Raw genomic sequence first — 19,235 nt, forward strand, 5'->3', positions numbered from 1 at the left:
ATTTTGCTTGCCTATGAAGGAGATAAACTGAAGGTTTTGATTATCTATTATAATATGCATTATTTAACGTATCCATCAGTTTTATCTGTTTGTTCATAGCTGCTTTTGTATTTTGTGATATTGCCTGTATCAATGCTAAAGTATTTCTTTGTGCTTGGCCAGAGAAAGAAATGAAAAAAAAAACAGAACTTCTACCTAAATCATTACATTATGATACACAATACATTAATTATCAACCATTAATAACCCTGCTCTATAGTCGAATAGTTGTGTTAAATGTTGAGATAGTTTTTTGTTTGCATAAGATTTCTAGAAATTAGTGAAATGTTTGGCATTAAAAATGGTAAGATATATTTGACTAGCCATGTCCGCCCAACTACGTCGCGCGTTTTAAAGTTGTCTGTGAAGGTCTCCCTGTTTAAACGCGGCTGCCAGTCATGAACTGGGTCCTTCGTTGCACAGCATTATGATTTTTTATAAGGGAAACAAAATTACAAAAGAAAACCCTTGGATATTGATTCGGAACGGCCTACTCGGAATCACTGTCCGAATCGTAATTATGTGGTGGTGTAGGAGCATTTCTGCCTTTGTCCGTTCACAGTCCGTCTCGTTTTCACGATGCTGTCATTTCCTCTCACAATCTTTTCTCAACCTTTCTCCAATCTAGCAGGTTGCTTTGTGGCAATCCAAAGAGTAAGGCAATATACACGGAGCGATGGTTATAAAAGGGGGACACATAGGTATCCAGGCTCTTTAAAGCATAAATAGGGATCACTTCACTGACATGTGAGCAAGCCACGGTACAACTGTGAGACACACAGCACTCGCCGGCTACAACATAACAATAATAATTTCCGGAACGTGCTGTTACGTTGTCATTAATTTTACCCACTGTCTTTCTTTCATTTATATGTTACGTAAGCACGTACCTTTTATCTTCGGCAATCTCATTCTCTAACCAGGCCTCAGGAGCTAACCAGTGTAACAATGTCCACCACCCCTTTTGTTATTCCGGCACATTGTTGACATCCGTGAGTAACAACAATGTACTAAACTGGAAGGTGGTCTACGCATGCATGGAATTCGCGGACAAACAAAGATCAAGATCTAAATGAAGATCTCTTTAGTTAATTTAAAGCACAACAATTTGTTTAGTTTGAATGTCTGTGTTTTGAGGTGTGACTGGCCTACTACAGTCTTCAGTAGTATAAGCCTGGAGGAGATTCTTAATGCAATGCCTATGTTTTAGCCGTCTCTCTACTGCCATCTTGTGCTTCTTCTTCTAATTCATTTGCGGACAAAGATCAAGATCCAAATGAAGATTATATATAGAGATCATATCACAAGTGACAATAAGTCAATTTTTAGACATACGCCTGATACATCTAATAAGGCGTACTTAGGGTATTTTTTTGAAATTCGCAAATTTTAATGTAGGAACATAGTGATGAGTAGTGCATTCAATATTCCCAAAGGTCTGAATAACATTATACAGCAATCCACTAAGAAATTGAATTAATTTGTAGACATTTTTGGCTATAAATACTGAAGTATGTGTGGTTTTGGACAGTTGTATGACCTTATAACAGTTTTTAATTATTCTTAAATGGCATATATTGGTGTTTATTTTTAATGTGAGTCTTATTACTGCTAAAATTGATTTAGTAATTCAATATTGCGATTTATTTAGTTTTTCTGATTGAATTATAAGAAAAAATACATGGTATTGCCAATACTTGTAATGCTATTTTTCACTTATTTTCATATATTTAATATTACATAATACATAATATTTAATTTAATATTCTTTATTTTCAATATATCTTCACTTCACTGTTGCTGTTTTCCTTCACAAATAACTTAAAGTGGGCTTGATATTGACTCAAAAACATATTCTCTTTTCTTTTACAGCTGTCTACTCAGCTTTTTTATAGATGGTTATTGTTGTTGTGTTAGCCCACCCCGCCATTAATGATAATAATGGCTCAGAGGTGGACGATAACAACATAACAACGTATCAAATCCTGATCATCCCATCCACCCACAACCTGTACACTCCAGTCCCAAATGACATGGGCCCACTGCCAAGAGGAAGTGCATGTGGCCTGTAATTGAGGTGCTTGAGTATAAGGACAACAATGATGACGAGGATGAGGACAAAGGCCAGCCAGCAACACAAGCCAAGAGACCCATCAAGAAGAGGAAGCCAACAGCCAGGCTTACCACATGATAGAAGGATGACCTGAACAACCCAGCCATGTCTGAGTACCAGCATTCTCCCCCTAACTTCATTGAGGCTCCATTCAAATACTTCAGCAGGTACTTTGGCCTCCACCTCATCAAGCAAATAACGTACCAGACCAACTTATTTGCAAACCAGAAGAACTTCAACACCACCTTCACCACAAGTGAAAACAAGATGAATATGTTTATGGCTATCCTGCTGTACATGGGGATTGGTGAGTTGCCCTCTGTTGATGACTTCTGGGCAATGGAAACCATCCTCCCCTTAAGTCGTAAAACTCATGCCATGTAAGAGGTTCAGGCTGATGAAGAGGCTTTTCCACTCAGATCCCTGGCACCATCAACCGATTCTTTAAGATACGACCACTGATCAGCCACAGGATTATTGCCTTCAGGAGTGAGCAATGGACTCCCAAGCAGTCTGTGGATTAGGTCATGGTTGCCTAAAAACAAAAGACAGCTGGAAACCTGAGGCAGTACATCAGGAATAAGCCAGAAAAATGTGGCTTCAATTTGTTTGCCAGGGTTTCTGAGGATGGCTTTACTCATGATATTGTGCTATACCAGGGAAAGACTATGCTGGAGGCCCACTGTGTCCCCCTCACACCTGAACAAAAAGTCACAGGTGCCACCAACCAGATAGTCACTGTCCTGCCCCACACCATGTTCTCCTCCACCACCACAGCCATCTTTACAGAAAACTTTTTCACCAGCCTGGAGTTGGAGCGGTAACTCAAAGACAAGAACTGCAGGTACGCCGGGACTGCCACAAACAACAGAATAAGCAAGCCTCCATTCAGGTTCTTCAAGGAGATGGAGAAAAATGATGTCTCTGGTGGTATGTGTGACTACATCACAAGTGAAAATGGGATCCTGGCCCTCAGGTGGAAGGACAACAAGATTGTCACTCTGCTGTTAACAAACATGGGGCTAGAGCCTATGGTGGTACATGTGGATGTTTGCATATACAATTGATGTCATCCTCATGCCCGGGTCATTTGCAGGTAGGACTGAAAGGCTCTTTCTGTGGATGGCCTGTCACTAAAAAACTAGAAGATCATGGTGTTCAGGGGTGCCAGTACCCAGAAGGCAGTCATATCTCATCCCCGAAGGAGCTCAGCATTTTCAGGCAGCTTCATCACCTCTGATCACTCCTCCCTTTTACAAGCCCCTGTCTAAACCAACAGCCAGGCCTGCAAGTACTGCTGCAGGAAGTGGAACATCTTGAGGTCAAACGTGGCCTGTAAGTGTTTCAATTACTGCCCTATAAACAAATCTATGTCTTTATGTGTACAAATTATGTAATTAGCAGTTTGCAAAGTTTGTAATTCTATTTTAACTGTAAGTCTGCCACAGCATTTTGAGCCTACACTCTGTAAAAAGTGTTATATAAAACTAAACTGAATTGAATTTTTAAGTGCATGCTCTTGGAAATACTAGTTAATGATATTTAATCTCTTGAGTATGGGCAAAATTTCACCCAAACCGGCTGAAGGTGATTGATAGGAAATGTTGCTTTTTACATTTTACTATACTTAATTTTTTCAGCAGTAGAATATTACCAAGACAAGAGTGCATGCCTTTAGACAGAAAAATAAATGCTTAATAGTACCCATCAATGTTTTTAAAAATATTGTCAATCATTCAGTAATTATATGAATATTTTTAAGAAGGAATTTTTAGTAGGATGTTCCACATTTTTTCTTTTTTAAATGTCTTTCCTGAATTTATTTCTTTCTATTTCATGTAAGTAATAATAATTCTTTACATTTATATAGTGCTTTTCTCACTAACATTTATTTTGTATGGTATAGTGAGGTAATTAATTGCCTACATATCGTAAGATAAACATTTGTTTTTAGCACTGCCAAGCTGTTTTAAATGATGATTTACATCTGCCACTCATGTTCCTTAAAGACAAAATGCTACAACCTTGATGTTAGTGATAACAGTGCACAAGCATCCTGGGATAAGCCCTTTGTGAATATTAAAGGTAAAGCAAACATTAATTATACTCATCTAATAAGTAATGAAAACCCCTGAGGCCCCTTTAGTCCCTGATTCAGTTAAGAAAGCCTGCCTGGTATAAAATACATACACATAGAGGAATTCAACGTATTGAATGTGATTCATTATTGGTAAGTAATTTTCTGGAACAGACCCCAGGGTTGAGTAATTTACTATGCTAATACACAATGTACATTTTTAAAGTATTTCAACATGTAAAATTTCTTTAGCTTAAAGTTTACCTGTTGATTTTCTTAATTCTCACTTTCTTCTTTTACAGATATTTAGTAATGTTAATGATAATGGTTCAGTATTGTATAAGGTCTGCTATCTATCTATCTATCTATCTATCTATCTATCTATCTATCTATCTATCTATCTATCTATCTTAAAATGTGATATTTTGTTCTTTTCTCCTCCTACAGATTATAAATAATCCTGAAAATGAATGCTTTCAATGCCAACATTAATAATAGCTCATTAACAGGAGGATTTCTTCTCACAGCTTCTGATGTACTTGGAATAAAGACTTATGAAGTGATAATCTTTTCTTTAATTTATGTAATTACCCTATTAGGCAATGGTACAGTCTTATTAGTAGTTTTCTTTGACAAAAGTCTCCATACTCCTAAGCATTTTTCCATTTGTAACCTAGCTTTAGTGGACATTGGCTTAAACACTGTTTTTATCCCTCAAGTAGTTTCTGTCCTAATTTTTACAGTCAATTTTATTTCATTTGAGGGCTGTTTCTCTCAGATGTTCTTTATACACTTTTTTGGTGACATGGGATCCTTTTCCCTTGCTATTTTGGCTTATGATCGCCTTATTGCCATATGTTTTCCACTTCACTATTCCACTTTAAATACAAATTTCCGGATGATTCTTATTATTGCAGGAACGTGGGCTCTGGTTTTCTGCTCAGATATGTATCAGGTATTGGAGGCTGCAAAACTGCCTTATTGTAGCTCACGGATTATCAGGGGTGCTTGCTGTGAACATGGTCTTGTATATGTGTTAGCATGCATAGATACTTCTTTTAACACAAAGCTTGGAACTGCTAAAACACTTTTTGCTTTACTTTGTCCATTGTGTTTCATTTTAAGTACATATATTATAATTTTGGTTATTGTGTTAAAAATTGCTTCTGTGGAGCAGCGACAAAAAGCCTTTCAAACATGTTTATCTCATCTGATTTTTGTATGTGTTTATTACATTCCTATCATGTTAGTATATATTCTATCAAATTTGCGTTTAAAAGTATCTTTTGATGTGTTGACATCATTACTTATTCTGTCTGTTAGTTTACCACCCATGTTAAATCCAATAATTTACTGGTTCAACACTGAAGAATTGAAAGAAAAATTATTAAATGTTCTTAAAAGAAATAAAACATTTCCAGGATGAATGAAATGCAAGCTTTTATAGTTTGTACTTTTTAGAGTCAGAAAAAACTTATGTCAATGTCTGGAAATATGTACAAATGTGTATATAATGTCATAAAGTATTTTTTAAAAATAAATGTTTTAATTAATATCCACAGGCATATAAAGAAATGAGTGGCACATTTGGACAGTGGATGTTGAATTCAAATGAAGGCATGGTCACTATTTGTGTGGAGTTTGCCCAGCCTCCCACTGTTCATGTGGCTTTTATATGACCGGTCGTCTTTCTGCATTTGATTGACCGACTGCCAGTTCCAAACTGATGCCTCAGTGAGTGAGTGCTGCTGTGTATGTATGTGCCCTGCAATGGACTGGCACCATGTCGAGTGTTAGCTCCTGCTAAAATGGGTTAAGCAGATTCAGTAAATGGATAGCAATTAGCAAATGACTTTGTTAATACTTTATTTAGCATTCTGAACAATGTCTCAGGGAAGCAGATTTTTTTATTCATCCATTTTAAATGATAGTAACAATTCATTTATCAATTCATTCAAGCCCACAGGGTCAAAGGTAACTGTAACCCATACCTTTTCTCAATTAACACAAGGTACTGACCAAACCATCCAATTGCAGGACAAATTCATTCCAAAAATTCTAATTCAGAGTTGGTTTGTACTTTATTTTGCAAACAGCTTCATTTGTAAAATCACACTGATAGTACTGTAAGCCTGTTAGATTGAATGTATTTTAAAAAATCTTCAAAGGCAAAAAAATTATATTCTGCTATAAAAGAATGGTTGCTTGTCTTGTCTCATGTTAACTTCAATATTATTTTTCTCCAGAAATGGTATGCAATATTATAGAATTTTTCAGATCTGGTTTTATGCACCACTACCAGGATGTTTCTGAATAGTTCACTTACAGTATATCATCTTTGGTATTGCCTTTACAACTCAGTTTGAAAGAATACAATAGTATTAAGAGCAGATTTTTAAATACTTTGCCAAAACTCTAAAAGTATCGTCCTCCTCATGATCCAATCCGATTCACTCTTAAACGTGTGGTCCATGGTTTTATGGAGGGATTGTTAGACATCCATTGCAGCTGGCAAAAGTGATTTCTTTCCACATTTAATGACAATTGGCAAATAAATGCAGATTCCTTTGATGTGTTTTTTCTTTGTAACAGCTTTAAAATCACCATTTAAAGAGCATTTTCAATGTAAGCAATGCTCATTCTAGCCAGCTCAGCCAACACACAGTTCCACATATAGCCTGTGTCTTTCTCATCTGAAACAAATTGCCTAAAATAATAATACATAATGAGAACAAGTATTCTTATCACCTGCAATATATTTTGGTGCAAGTATATAGTATAATAAAGAGAGGCTCTGTTTAATTTATTACAATGTATTTTCTTTGACTTCTTGCCACTGTTTTCAGCATTCAGTAGACCAGAGAATTATAATACTCATAACTTGTCTGTGTGGAAAGTCAATCCAGCTTTAAAAATTATGTTAAGGGATATTGTTCTCTAAAGACTGAATGTTTTGTTTTTCTTTCACCGTTTTGATTGTAGTGTGTGGAAGATTTTGGCTTTTAGCTGAAGGTAGAAGTAAAAGCGTCACTTCTCAGTCTGGTCATACAATCTTGTCAATCTGAATATGTTCTGTATGGCTGAGTTTGTGTCTGTACTTGAATGTGATATAAAATAAACTGGTGTTCCCATCTCATGTTGCTGCCACAGTTCTGTAATAAGAAGAGCTGATTCAGACAAAGAATGGTTTGATGGACATTAACTGCTCTTCTCCTGTGTAATCCAGATGTCTAATTAGAGTGAATCCTCTTGACATCTTCCCTACCACTAACTGTAGTTCATTAGATCTATTCTAGGCTTATTTTCCTGTAGGCTGTCTGCTGTTTACTTCCACAACATACAATTCCAGGTGAGACAATACATTTCCATATCCCCATACTCCTTTCCTGGTTGAAAAACTATATAACAAATATGACTTAATATTCCAGTGAATACAGTGATAACAACTGCATTTATTTTAAGGAATTTATAATTATTAAATAGTTTCTATTACGTACACAAATCAGGTTCAAAGAACAGTTTTTAGAGGTTTGTGGTGTGCCAATCCTGTCACAGCTGTAGCTTCACAAGGCCAAGCTCTAGTTTGTCACATATAATGAGGCTTCTTAACTTAAAGGCTTGCGCTGTTCTTTTACAAGTTAGAACTTTAACTTCTATAATCTATAAAGGAATATTTATGGTGTGCACAGTATATGTTGTGCCCATCAAGAACATTTGACAATTGCTAAGTCAGGCTTATTTGATTAAATTGGGTGGAAGAATTTTTTGGAGCTAAGTAAAAGGATTGTCAAAGCAAATTAATTTATTGAACTATAAAAGTGCTCACAAATGTTACTCCTTAGAAACAGTTTGCTTAAGAATGAAGTATCTCTGGGTCTTTCATTTATTTTTAAAAAATACAATGCTGGTAAACATGCATGGCCATATTTTTTGACATTCAGCGGCACACACATCATGTGCCTAGCAACATGCAATATTTTACTGACCCAAAGCTTCAAAATGGTGGCATCCAATGAGAAACACAAACATAAAATAAAATTAATAAAAATACAAAAAAAAGAAAAACACAAATAATTGTGACAAAATAACCTCATCATGGAAATGGTAAACATAAACAAATCAATATAAACATTATTTACATGTTCAGCATAATGTAGAGACATATCATCAGAGAACACTAATTAAAAATATTAAACAAACAGTAAAAGGCAAATAGTGACAGAGAATGGTTATATTTGAAGTAAAGTTTCAAAGGCCCCAATTGGGACATTAATGGTCCACTTCAGGCAAATATCAGAATTTAACCTTTGTAGAAGAGACTAAGCTGGAGTCCCATTATACAAGGACTTGGGATGTTTTGTCCATTTGTACTTGACTAAGTACTTGACTAATGAAATGGTTAGATGGGCAGCCAGTTTTCTCCACTAAGTTGAGCTTAGAAGGTATGGATCAAATCATACAATCAGCCATGAAATGTTACAAGCCCGTTGTGGGCAAGTCAAACAATTCTTACCATGAAAGGTAACTTCCAACCAAAGTCATAAATTTGATAAAAACAAGTAGTGAGGTCCATTTTGGTTTTCAGCTTTCACTCAAAAAATAAACTTTTGGGAATGGTTTATGTACCCAATTTAAGTTACTTTAACTTTAAAAATAATTATGTTTTCTGATATTACTTATGTTTTTTCTAGTTACATTGATTTAAATCTGTTAGCTTTCACACTAACATCATTTAAGATGAAACAACATAATCAGATTATTTTCTTTCAACAGGAGCATAACCAGCCTCAGGTACTATCGTCATTACTAATTTTATGATAATCGTATTCAACGCTTTTCTAATCCTCAAAACACGGTATTCCCACTTTTCCTAAACACAGTTAATTATACATGACTATCCCATATTTGTATAAAGTGTGATATTTTTCATAAAGAACAATCCCTTTTGTTGACATCACATTTCCTCATACCTTTGTATACTTGGAAAGAAAGTTAAAGACATTCAGTAAATAGATTTTTTTCCAAATGCTGTGGGTTTTGTGAGGTTGTGGAAGCCAATTTATGAGACTATTTTTGATACACATCATCCACACTACATCAGAAAACCCATTTTTTCTTTGTTTCCAAAGCAGCAGGTTAATTAATGTTAAAATTGCATAAAAGATGCAATCAACCAAAATATAACCTGATTACCTTATGCGGTAATAATTGAATTACTATACACTTAATAAACTGTACAGTATTGATATAGTTTGAACATTAATTACATAAGATAATTGATTAGTATTGCTATTTACAGCTAAGTAAAGACAAAATGCTGTGATTTACTGTATCTTTTATGTACAGTGCAGTGCATCCGGAAAGTATTCACAGCACATCACTTTTTCCACATTTTGTTATGTTACAGCCTTATTCCAAAATGGATTAAATTATTTTTTTTCCTTAGAATTCTACACACAACACCCCATAATGACAACGTGAAAAAACTTTACTTGAGGTTTTTGCAAATTTATTAAAAATAAAAAAACTGAGAAATCACATGTACATAAGTATTCACAGCCTTTGCTCAATACTTTGTCGATGCACCTTTGGCAGCAATTACAGCCTCAAGTCTTTTTGAATATGATCCCACAAGCTTGGCACACCTATCCTTGGCCAGTTTCACCCATTCCTCTTTGCAGCACCTCTCAAGCTCCATCATGTTGGATGGGAAACGTCGGTGCACAGCCATTTTAAGATCTTTCCAGAGATGTTCAATCGGATTCAAGTCTGGGCTCTGGCTGGGCCACTCAAGGACATTCACAGAGTTGTCCTGAAGCCACTCTTTTGATATCTTGCCTGTGTGCTTAGGGTTGTTGTCCTGCTGAAAGATGAACCGTTGCCCCAGTCTGAGGTCAAGAGCGCTCTGGAGCAGGTTTTCATCCAGGATGTCTCTGTACATTGCTGCAGTCATCTTTCCCTTTCTCCTGACTAGTCTCCTAGTTCCTGCTGCTGAAAAACATCCCCACAGCATGATGCTGCCACCACCATGCTTCACTGTAGGGATGGTATTGGCCTGGTGATGAGCGGTGCCTGGTTTCCTCCAAACATGACACCTGGCATTCATACCAAAGAGTTCAATCTTTGTCTCAACAGACCAGAGAATTTTGTTTCTCATGGTCTGAGAGTCCTTCAGGTGCCTTTTGGCAAACTCCAGGCGGGCTGCCATGTGCCTTTTTCTAAGGAGTGGCTTCCGTCTGGCCACTCTACCATACAGGCCTGATTGGTGGGTTGCTGCAGAGATGTTTGTCCTTCTGGAAGGTTCTCCTCTCTCCACAGAGGACCTCTGGAGCTCTGACAGAGTGACCATCGGGTTCTTGGTCACCTCCCTGACTAAGGCAACTTGTGTAGTGAAACTTATCCTTCCATTCACCAATTTTCTAATCTGCATATTCATTTCAGGGCACTTGGGTGAAATCAGTCCATATCAGAAGCTAAACATAGAATTTATAATAACAGTTTTATGCAGAAAAACAGAACAGCCAGTTGTAGAAGAATGATAATACATTAATCAGCAAAAATGGTTTGATTACAGTAATGCAGAGTTGCAGGTAGAGGGGGCCTCACCCTTAGTATCATGTACAAGGTAGGAACAAGCCCTGGGTGGGGTGCCAGTTTTTCATGCTTCTGTGATTACAGTAGTGAGTTAAAAAGTACATAAAGTAAAGAAAAAAGTTAAGTGGAGGAGGAGCAATATTGCAGTAACTTTTACACAGTAAGAAAATGTGCCGTAAAATGCTAGCTACAGACGTCATGCTACATAGAAGATGAAAGCCTTCTTTGTACCAGAGTGACATAAAAACTTGTTTATTAATGGTCAATAATGCCGATAAAGACTGACTTTCTCTCTGCTATTTTGGTCAAGGAAAAAAACACTTATTTTATTTTTGTGTGATTAGTGTAAAACAATTATCGCATGTAAATCTATTTCTGCCAACATATTGAATAAACTTGATATGCCTTTTAAACTTTACCTACACATTTCACTTTATTTCCTGTGTTGATGAATACTATGAGAAGTGACCATTGATTTCACTTTTAGCGCTGCTGAGGCTCCTTCATACATAATGCAATACACAATAATAATACCCCACATTTCATGGCGACTGCTTGTTTTTATTGAGCCTAGCCAGGTCTAAAATTTCTCTGTGTAGAAATTTTGTGTGTCTTCTGGTACTGGCTGGGAGGATGTTTGTTCTTGTAATATCATTGAGCTTCTGGAATGCCTACATTTTGCATGGTTGATGAATTATGTACCATATAATACATACTGAAAAGCACTACCTAATTGTGTTATAAAAATGTAATATGTATTATTATCTTTTGTGGTTTTTGAGGTCATTTTGTGTGTATTGTGTTCCTCTTTTGCTATTATTGTGTGGTAAGAAATTAATTTTTATCATTTGTTTGATCCTTTAAGTTATTTATATTCAAAGGTAAGTAATTCAATGTTATATTTTTATATGACAGCATCTGAGATCATGTGACTCTTTAGTCGTACTGGTCTATCCCTCTAAACAATCTTTGTGTGCAAAAGTGTTTTCAAAAACAAGTAGTGAGGTACAATTGTGTTTTCAACTTGACTTCAGTTTGTTCAATAATTGTTTCCAATTCTTCCCTTTAACATGGCACTTGGTTGTTCTGTCCTTTTGGTTACATTCACTGCCTTTCTTGTTACATGTTTTCGTGTCCATGTCCTTTTCCTCTCACAAAAAATGGATGTGTAGTGTCATACTTTTTATTGATTTTATTGATTGATAAAGTGGTTTAAACTGACCTGGCCCAACTTAACACTGAGCTTTTGTTACTGAAAAATTATTTTCTAAGAAAATCAAATGCAAACATTGCTAAGATTAATTAAATTTTATTTGATATGAATATGAAATCACACACTTCATCTGCCCTAAGTATTAAATAAGAATTTCCTCTGCTGCTGCAAATTGGTAGTATTTAAACAGGACATGGAAAAACAAAATTTCACTTCATTGCTCAAACAATTATATCACATTCTAATGAAAGCAGAATTAACTTCAAGCCTTGTGCAACACTGGCAGTAGTTGTCCCTTAAAAGGAACAGTTTGTGCCTTTGAGACTAAACTCACCCTCTGTGTCTTCAATAGCTCTGCACGCTCCACCCTGAGCTTGAATATAGTCCTGTTAGTCCTACCTCACACCACTCACCTAGAATCAGTGGAAACACCATCTGCCACATTTTCCCAGCTTCATGAGCTGATCCAAAGCTAGGATCCTAACCGAGGCTCACTAGTGACCATGCACCTATGACTATGGACTTACTGTAGTAATAGAGGATTGGTCTTTATTAAGTGCTCCATTTCAACCTCAACGTTTTACATCAGATAGAAATCAACCAAACTCAACCCCACACCTCCTAATACCCATTCAACAGCCTCAATTTTGCATTGCATGGAAACTGAGACATTTCTGGTAGTTCAGTAGCCTTATATAACTAACTTTTAGCATCCAGTAAATTCTGTAGAATCACGTCAGCCATCAGTGTCAATATATTTTGCAGATTACCAGATTGGTTTACGACAATATAGAAATTAGACATTCTTTACATTTTTTCTCAGGCATTTCAATCACAGAGTAACAGGTAGATTTTCAGAAATATAAAAGTCACATTAGAAGTCTATTGGAAACATTTTGTTTGCCTTTGAAGGAGAAAAACTGAAGGTTTTGATTATCTATTATAATATGCATTATTTAACGTATCCATCAGTTTTATTTGTTTGTTTATAGCTGCTTTTGTATTTTCTGATATTGCCTGTATCAATGCTAAAGTATTTCTTTGTGCTTGGCCAGAGAAAGAAATGAAAAAAAACAGAACTTCTACCTAAATCATTACATTATGATACACAATACATTAATTATCAACCATTAATAACCCTGCTCTATTGCATTTCTCTTTTTGGTATCCTATTGTGGTACTTTGTGCTTTTGACTTAGCTGTCACAGTCACAATGAGGAATTATGCAGACGTATTGCTGTTGGTATAAAGGAGCCCCAGTAGCAGTTCTTGACACACTTCTGCTCTGTAATTTGTTGGCTAAAAGTCCTCAGTGTTAAGGTGTTAGAGAGAGGATTTGCAGCATTATTCATAATGGTTTTCTTTTAATTCTATACTTTGCCACTACCTCCAGGGGGTCCAGACTATGTTCAATAACTGAGCCTGCTCCTTTAATTAGCTTGTTGATTTTATTTTCTCAATAGATGATGCTGACTTTGTGACTCCGTAAGGTCATAGAACCACATAGATTTCTCTGAGGCAATCAGCGAAGATCAGGCTACATTACAGTTAGTAACATCATGGCATCTGAGCATTTCAAACTTTGGAATTCGTGTTCACCCCTACCCACTCCCACACCTATGGTCATAACATTAGGACTTACAATGATAAGGTGATGAAACTCACACATTATATGGTGGAATAGTTGTGTTAAATGTTGAGATAGGTTTTTTTTTGCATAAGATTTCTAGAAATAAGTGACATTTTTGCCATTAAAAATGGTAAGATATATTTGATCATATCACAAGTGACAATAAGTCAATTTTTAGACATACGCCTGATACATCTAATAAAACATACTTAGGGCATTTTTTTGAAATTAGCAAATTTTAATTTAGGAACATAGTACTGAGTAGTGCATTCAATATTCCCAAAGGTCTGAATAACATTATACAGCAATCCACTAAGAAATTGAATCCATTTGTAGACATTTTTGGCTATAAATAATGAAGTATGTGTGATTTTGGACAGTTGTATAACCTTATAACAGTTTTTTATTATTCCTAAATGGCATATATTGGTGTTTATTTTTAATGTGAGTCTTATTAATGCTAAAATTGATTTAGCAATTCAATATTGCGATTTATTTAGTTTTTCTGATTGAATTATAAGAAAAAATACATGGTACTACCAATACTTGTAATGCTATTTTTCACTTCCTTTCATATATTTAATATGTATATGTCATTTATATTATATATTTACAATTTATATGTTAATATTCTTTATTTTCAATAGATCTTCACTTCACTGTTGCTGTTTTCCTTCACAAATAACTCAAAGTGGGCTTGATATTGACTCAAAAACATATTCTCTTTTCTTTTACAGCTGTCTACTCAGCTGTTTTATAGAATTTAAGATGGTTATTGTTGTTGTGTTAGCCCACCCCGCCATTAATGATAATAATGGCTCAGTATTGGATAACAACATAACAACGTATCAAATCCTGATCATCCCATCCACCCACAACCTGTACACTCCAGTCCCAAATGACATGGGCCCTCTGCCAAGAGGAAGTGCATGTGGCCTGTAATTGAGGTGCTTGAGGATGAGGACAACAATGATGACGAGGATGAGGACAAAGGCCAGCCAGCAACACAAGCCAAGAGACCCACCAAGAAGAGGAAGCCAACAGCCAGGCTTACCACATGATAGAAGGATGACCTGAACAACCCAGCCATGTCTGAGTACCAGCATTCTCCCCCTAACTTCATTGAGGCTCCATTCAAATACTTCAGCAGGTTCTTTGGCCTCCACCTCATCAAGCAAATAATGTACCAGACCAATTTATTTGCAACCCAGAAGGACTTCAACACCACCTACACCACAATTGAAAACAAGATGAATATGTTTATGGCTATCCTGCTGTACATGGGGATTGGTGAGCTGCCCTCTGTTGATGACTTCTGGGCAATGGAAACCAGCCTCCCCTTAAGTCGTAAAACTCATGTCATCTAAGAGGTTCAGGCTGATGAAGAGGCTTTTCCACTCAGATCCCTGGCACCATCAACCAATTCTTCAAGATAAGAACACTGATCAGCCACAGGATTATTGCTTTCAGGAGTGAGCAATGGACTCCCAAGCAGTCTGTGGATTAGGTCATGGTTGCCTACAAACAAAAGACAGCTGGAAACCTGAGGCAGTACATCAGGAACAAGTCAGACAAATGTGGCTTCAATTTGTTTGCCAGGGTTTCTGAGGATGGCTTTACTCATTATATTCTACTATACCAGGGAAAGACTATGCTGGAGGCCCACGGTGTCCCCCTCACACCTGAACAATAAGTCACAGGTGCCACCAACCAGATAGTCACCGTCCTGCCCCACACAATGTTCACCTCCACCACCACAGCCATCTTTGCAGAAAACGTTTTCACCAGCCGGTAGATGGTGCGGTAACTCAAAGACAAGAGCTGCAGGTATGCCGGGACAGCCATAAACAACAGAATAAGCAAGTCTCCATTCAGGTTCTTCAAGGAGATGGAAAAGAATGATGTCTCTGGTGGTATGTGTGACTACATCACCAGTGAAAATGGGATCCTGTCCCTCAGGTGGAAGGACAACAAGATTGTCACTCTGCTGTTAACAAACATGGGGCTGGAGCCTATGGTGGTACATGTGGATGTTTGCATATGCAATTGATGTCATCCTCATGCCTGGGTCATTTGCAGGCAGGACTGAAAGGTTCTTTCTGTGGATGGCCTGTCACTAAAACCTTGAAGATCATGGTGTTCAGGGGTGCCAGTACCCAGAAGGCAGTCATATCTCATCCCCGAAGGAGCTCAGCATTTTCAGGCAGCTTCATCACCTCTGATCACTCCTCCCTTTTACAAGCCCCTGTCTAAACCAATAGCCAGGCCTGCAAGTACTGCTGCAGGAAGTGGAACATCTTGAGGTCAAACGTGGCCTGTAAGTGTTTCAATTACTGCCCTATAAACAAATCTATGTCTTTATGTGTACTCATTATGTAATTAGCAGTTTGCAAAGTTTGTAATTCTATTTTAACTGTAAGTCTGCCACAGCATTGTGAGCCTACACTCTGTAAAAAGTGTTATATAAAACTAAACTGAATTGATTTTTTTATGTGCATGCTCTTGGAAATACTAGTTAATGATATTTAATCTCTTGAGTATGGGCAAAATTTCACCCAAACTGGCTGAAGGTGATTGATAGGAAATGTTGCTTTTTACATTTTACTATACTTAATTTTTTCAGCAGTAGGATATTACCAAGACAAGAGTGCATGCCTTTAGACAGTAAAATAAATGCTTAATAGTACCCATCAATGTTTTAAAAAATATTGTCAATCATTCAGTAATTAATATGAATATTTTTAAGAAGGAATTTTTAGTAGGATGTTCCACATTTTTTCTTTTTTAAATGTCTTTCCTGAATTTATTTCTTTCTATTTCATGTAAGTAATAATAATTCTTTACATTTATATAGTGCTTTTCTCACTAACATTTATTTTGTATGGTATAGTGAGGTAATTAATTGCCTACATATCGTAAGATAAACATTTGTTTTTAGCACTGCCAAGCTGTTTTAAATGATGATTTACATCTGCCACTCATGTTCCTTAAAGACAAAATGCTACAACTCTGATGTTAGTGATAACAGTGCACAAGCATCCTGGGATAAGAAAAGCCCTTTGTGAATATTAAAGGTAAAGTAAACATTAATTATACTCATCTAATAAGTAATGAAAACCCCTGAGGCCCCTTTAGTCCCTGATTCAGTTAAGAAAGCCTGCCTGGTATAAAATACATACACATAGAGGAATTCAACGTATTGAATGTGATTCATTATTGGTAAGTAATTTTCTGGAAAAGAACCCGGGGTTGAGAAATTTACTATGCTAATACACAATGTACATTTTTAAAGTATTTCAACATGTAAAATTTCTTTACCTTAAAGTTTACCTATTGATTTTCTCAATTCTCACTTTCTTCTTTTACAGATATTTAGTAATGTTAATGATAATGGTTCAGTATTGTATAAGGTCTGCTATCTATCTATCTATCTATCTATCTATCTATCTATCTATCTATCTATCTATCTATCTATCTATCTATCTATCTATCTATCTTAAAATGTGATATTTTCTTCTTTTTTTCCTCCTACAGATTATAAAAAAATCCTGAAAATGAATGCTTCCAATGACAACATTAATAATAGCTCATTAACAGGAGGATTTCTTCTCACAGCTACTGATGCACTTGGAACAAAGACTTATCGAGTGATAATCTTTTCTTTAATTTATGTAATTACCCTACTAGGTAATGGTACAGTCTTATTAGTAGTTTTCTTTGACAAAGGTCTCCATACTCCTAAGCATTTTTCCATTTGTAACCTAGCTTTAGTGGACATTGGCTTAAACACTGTTTTTATCCCTCAAGTAGTTTCTGTCCTAATTTTTACAGTCAATTTTATTTCATTTGAGGGCTGTTTCTCTCAGATGTTCTTTATACACTTTTTTGGTGACATGGGATCCTTTTCCCTTGCTATTTTGGCTTATGATCGCCTTATTGCCATATGTTTTCCACTTCACTATTCCACTTTAAATACAAATTTCCGGATGATTCTTATTATTGCAGGAACTTGGGCTCTGGTTTTCTGCTCAGATATGTATCAGGTATTGGAGGCTGCAAAACTGCCTTATTGTAGCTCACGGATTATCAGGGGTGCTTGCTGTGAACATGGTCTTGTATATGTGTTAGCATGCATAGATACTTCTTTTAACAGAAAGCTTGGAACTGCTAAAACACTTTTTGCTTTACTTTGTCCATTGTGTTTCATTTTAAGTACATATATTATTATTATGGTTATTGTGTTAAAAATTGCTTCTGTGGAGCAGCGACAAAAAGCCTTTCAAACATGTTTATCTCATCTGCTTTTTGTATGTGTTTATTACATTCCTATCATGTTAGTATATATTCTATCAAATTTGCGTTTAATAGTATCTTTTGATGTGTTGACATCATTACTTATTCTGTCTGTTAGTTTACCACCCATGTTAAATCCAATAATTTACTGGTTCAACACTGAAGAATTGAAAGAAAAATTATTAAATGTTCTTAAAAGAAATAAAACATTTCCAGGATGAATGAAATGCAAGCTTTTATAGTTTGTACTTTTTAGAGTCAGAAAAAAATGATGTCAATGTCTGGAAATATGTACAAATGTGTATATAATGTCATAAAGTATTTTTTAAAAATAAATGTTTTAATTAATATCCACAGGCATATAAAGAAATGAGTGGCACATTTGGACAGTGGATGTTGAATTCAAATGAAGGCATGGTCACTATTTGTGTGGAGTTTGCCCAGCCTCCCACTGTTCATGTGGCTTTTATATGACCGGTCGTCTTTCTGCATTTGATTGACCGACTGCCAGTTCCAAACTGATGCCTCAGTGAGTGAGTGCTGCTGTGTATGTATGTGCCCTGCAATGGACTGGCACCATGTCGAGTGTTAGCTCCTGCTAAAATGGGTTAAGCAGATTCAGTAAATGGATAGCAATTAGCAAATGACTTTGTTAATACTTTATTTAGCATTCTGAAAAATGCTCAGGGAAGCAGATTTTTTTATTCATCCATTTTAAATGGTAGTAACAATTCATTTATCAATTCATTCAAGCCTACAGGGTCAAAGGTAACTGTAACCCATACCTTTTCTCAATTAACACAAGGTACTGACCAAACCATCCAATTGCAGGACAAATTCATTCCAAAAATTCTAATTCAGAGTTGGTTTGTACTTTATTTTGCAAACAGCTTCATTTGTAAAATCACACTGATAGTACTGTAGGCCTGTCAGATTGAATGTATTTTAAAAAAAAGGCAAAAAAATTATATTCTGCTATAAAAGAATGGTTGCTTGTCTTGTCTCATGTTAACTTCAATATTATTTTTCTCCAGAAATGGTATGCAATATTATAGAATTTTTCAGATCTGGTTTTATGCATCACTACCAGGATGTTTCTGAATAGTTCACTAATATCTTTGGTATTGCCTTTACAACTCAGTTTGAAAGAATACAATAGTATTAAGAGCAGATTTTTAAATACTTTGCCAAAACTCCAAAAGTATTGTCCTCCTCATGATCCAATCCGATTCACTCTTAAACGTGTGGTCCATGGTTTTATGGAGGGATTGTTAGA

General features: G+C 35.9%; 2 protein-coding genes across 2 annotated transcripts; both read left to right on the plus strand.

Annotated features, from left to right (window-relative positions):
* The first annotated feature begins 4,695 nt into the window (after positions 1 to 4,695).
* On the plus strand, positions 4,696 to 5,655 carry LOC120524586 (olfactory receptor 8H1-like). Its single transcript, XM_039746418.1, has one exon. It carries the CDS (start codon positions 4,696 to 4,698, stop codon positions 5,653 to 5,655), a length of 960 nt encoding a protein of 319 aa, XP_039602352.1.
* An 11,565-nt stretch (positions 5,656 to 17,220) lies between these two features.
* Positions 17,221 to 18,180, plus strand: LOC120524588 (olfactory receptor 8H1-like). The gene has a single exon (XM_039746419.1). The coding sequence runs from the start codon at positions 17,221 to 17,223 to the stop codon at positions 18,178 to 18,180; it is 960 nt and encodes a 319-aa protein (XP_039602353.1).
* The last annotated feature ends 1,055 nt before the right edge of the window (positions 18,181 to 19,235 follow it).

This window comes from Polypterus senegalus, chromosome 2, assembly GCF_016835505.1.
Source record: "Polypterus senegalus isolate Bchr_013 chromosome 2, ASM1683550v1, whole genome shotgun sequence".
NCBI lineage: Eukaryota > Metazoa > Chordata > Cladistia > Polypteriformes > Polypteridae > Polypterus > Polypterus senegalus.

Excerpts from the sequence above, each read along its gene's own strand:
- LOC120524588 (XM_039746419.1), top strand. The coding sequence starts at position 17,221 with ATGAATGCTTCCAATGACAACATTAATAATAGCTCATTAACAGGAGGA.
- LOC120524586 (XM_039746418.1), top strand. The coding sequence starts at position 4,696 with ATGAATGCTTTCAATGCCAACATTAATAATAGCTCATTAACAGGAGGA.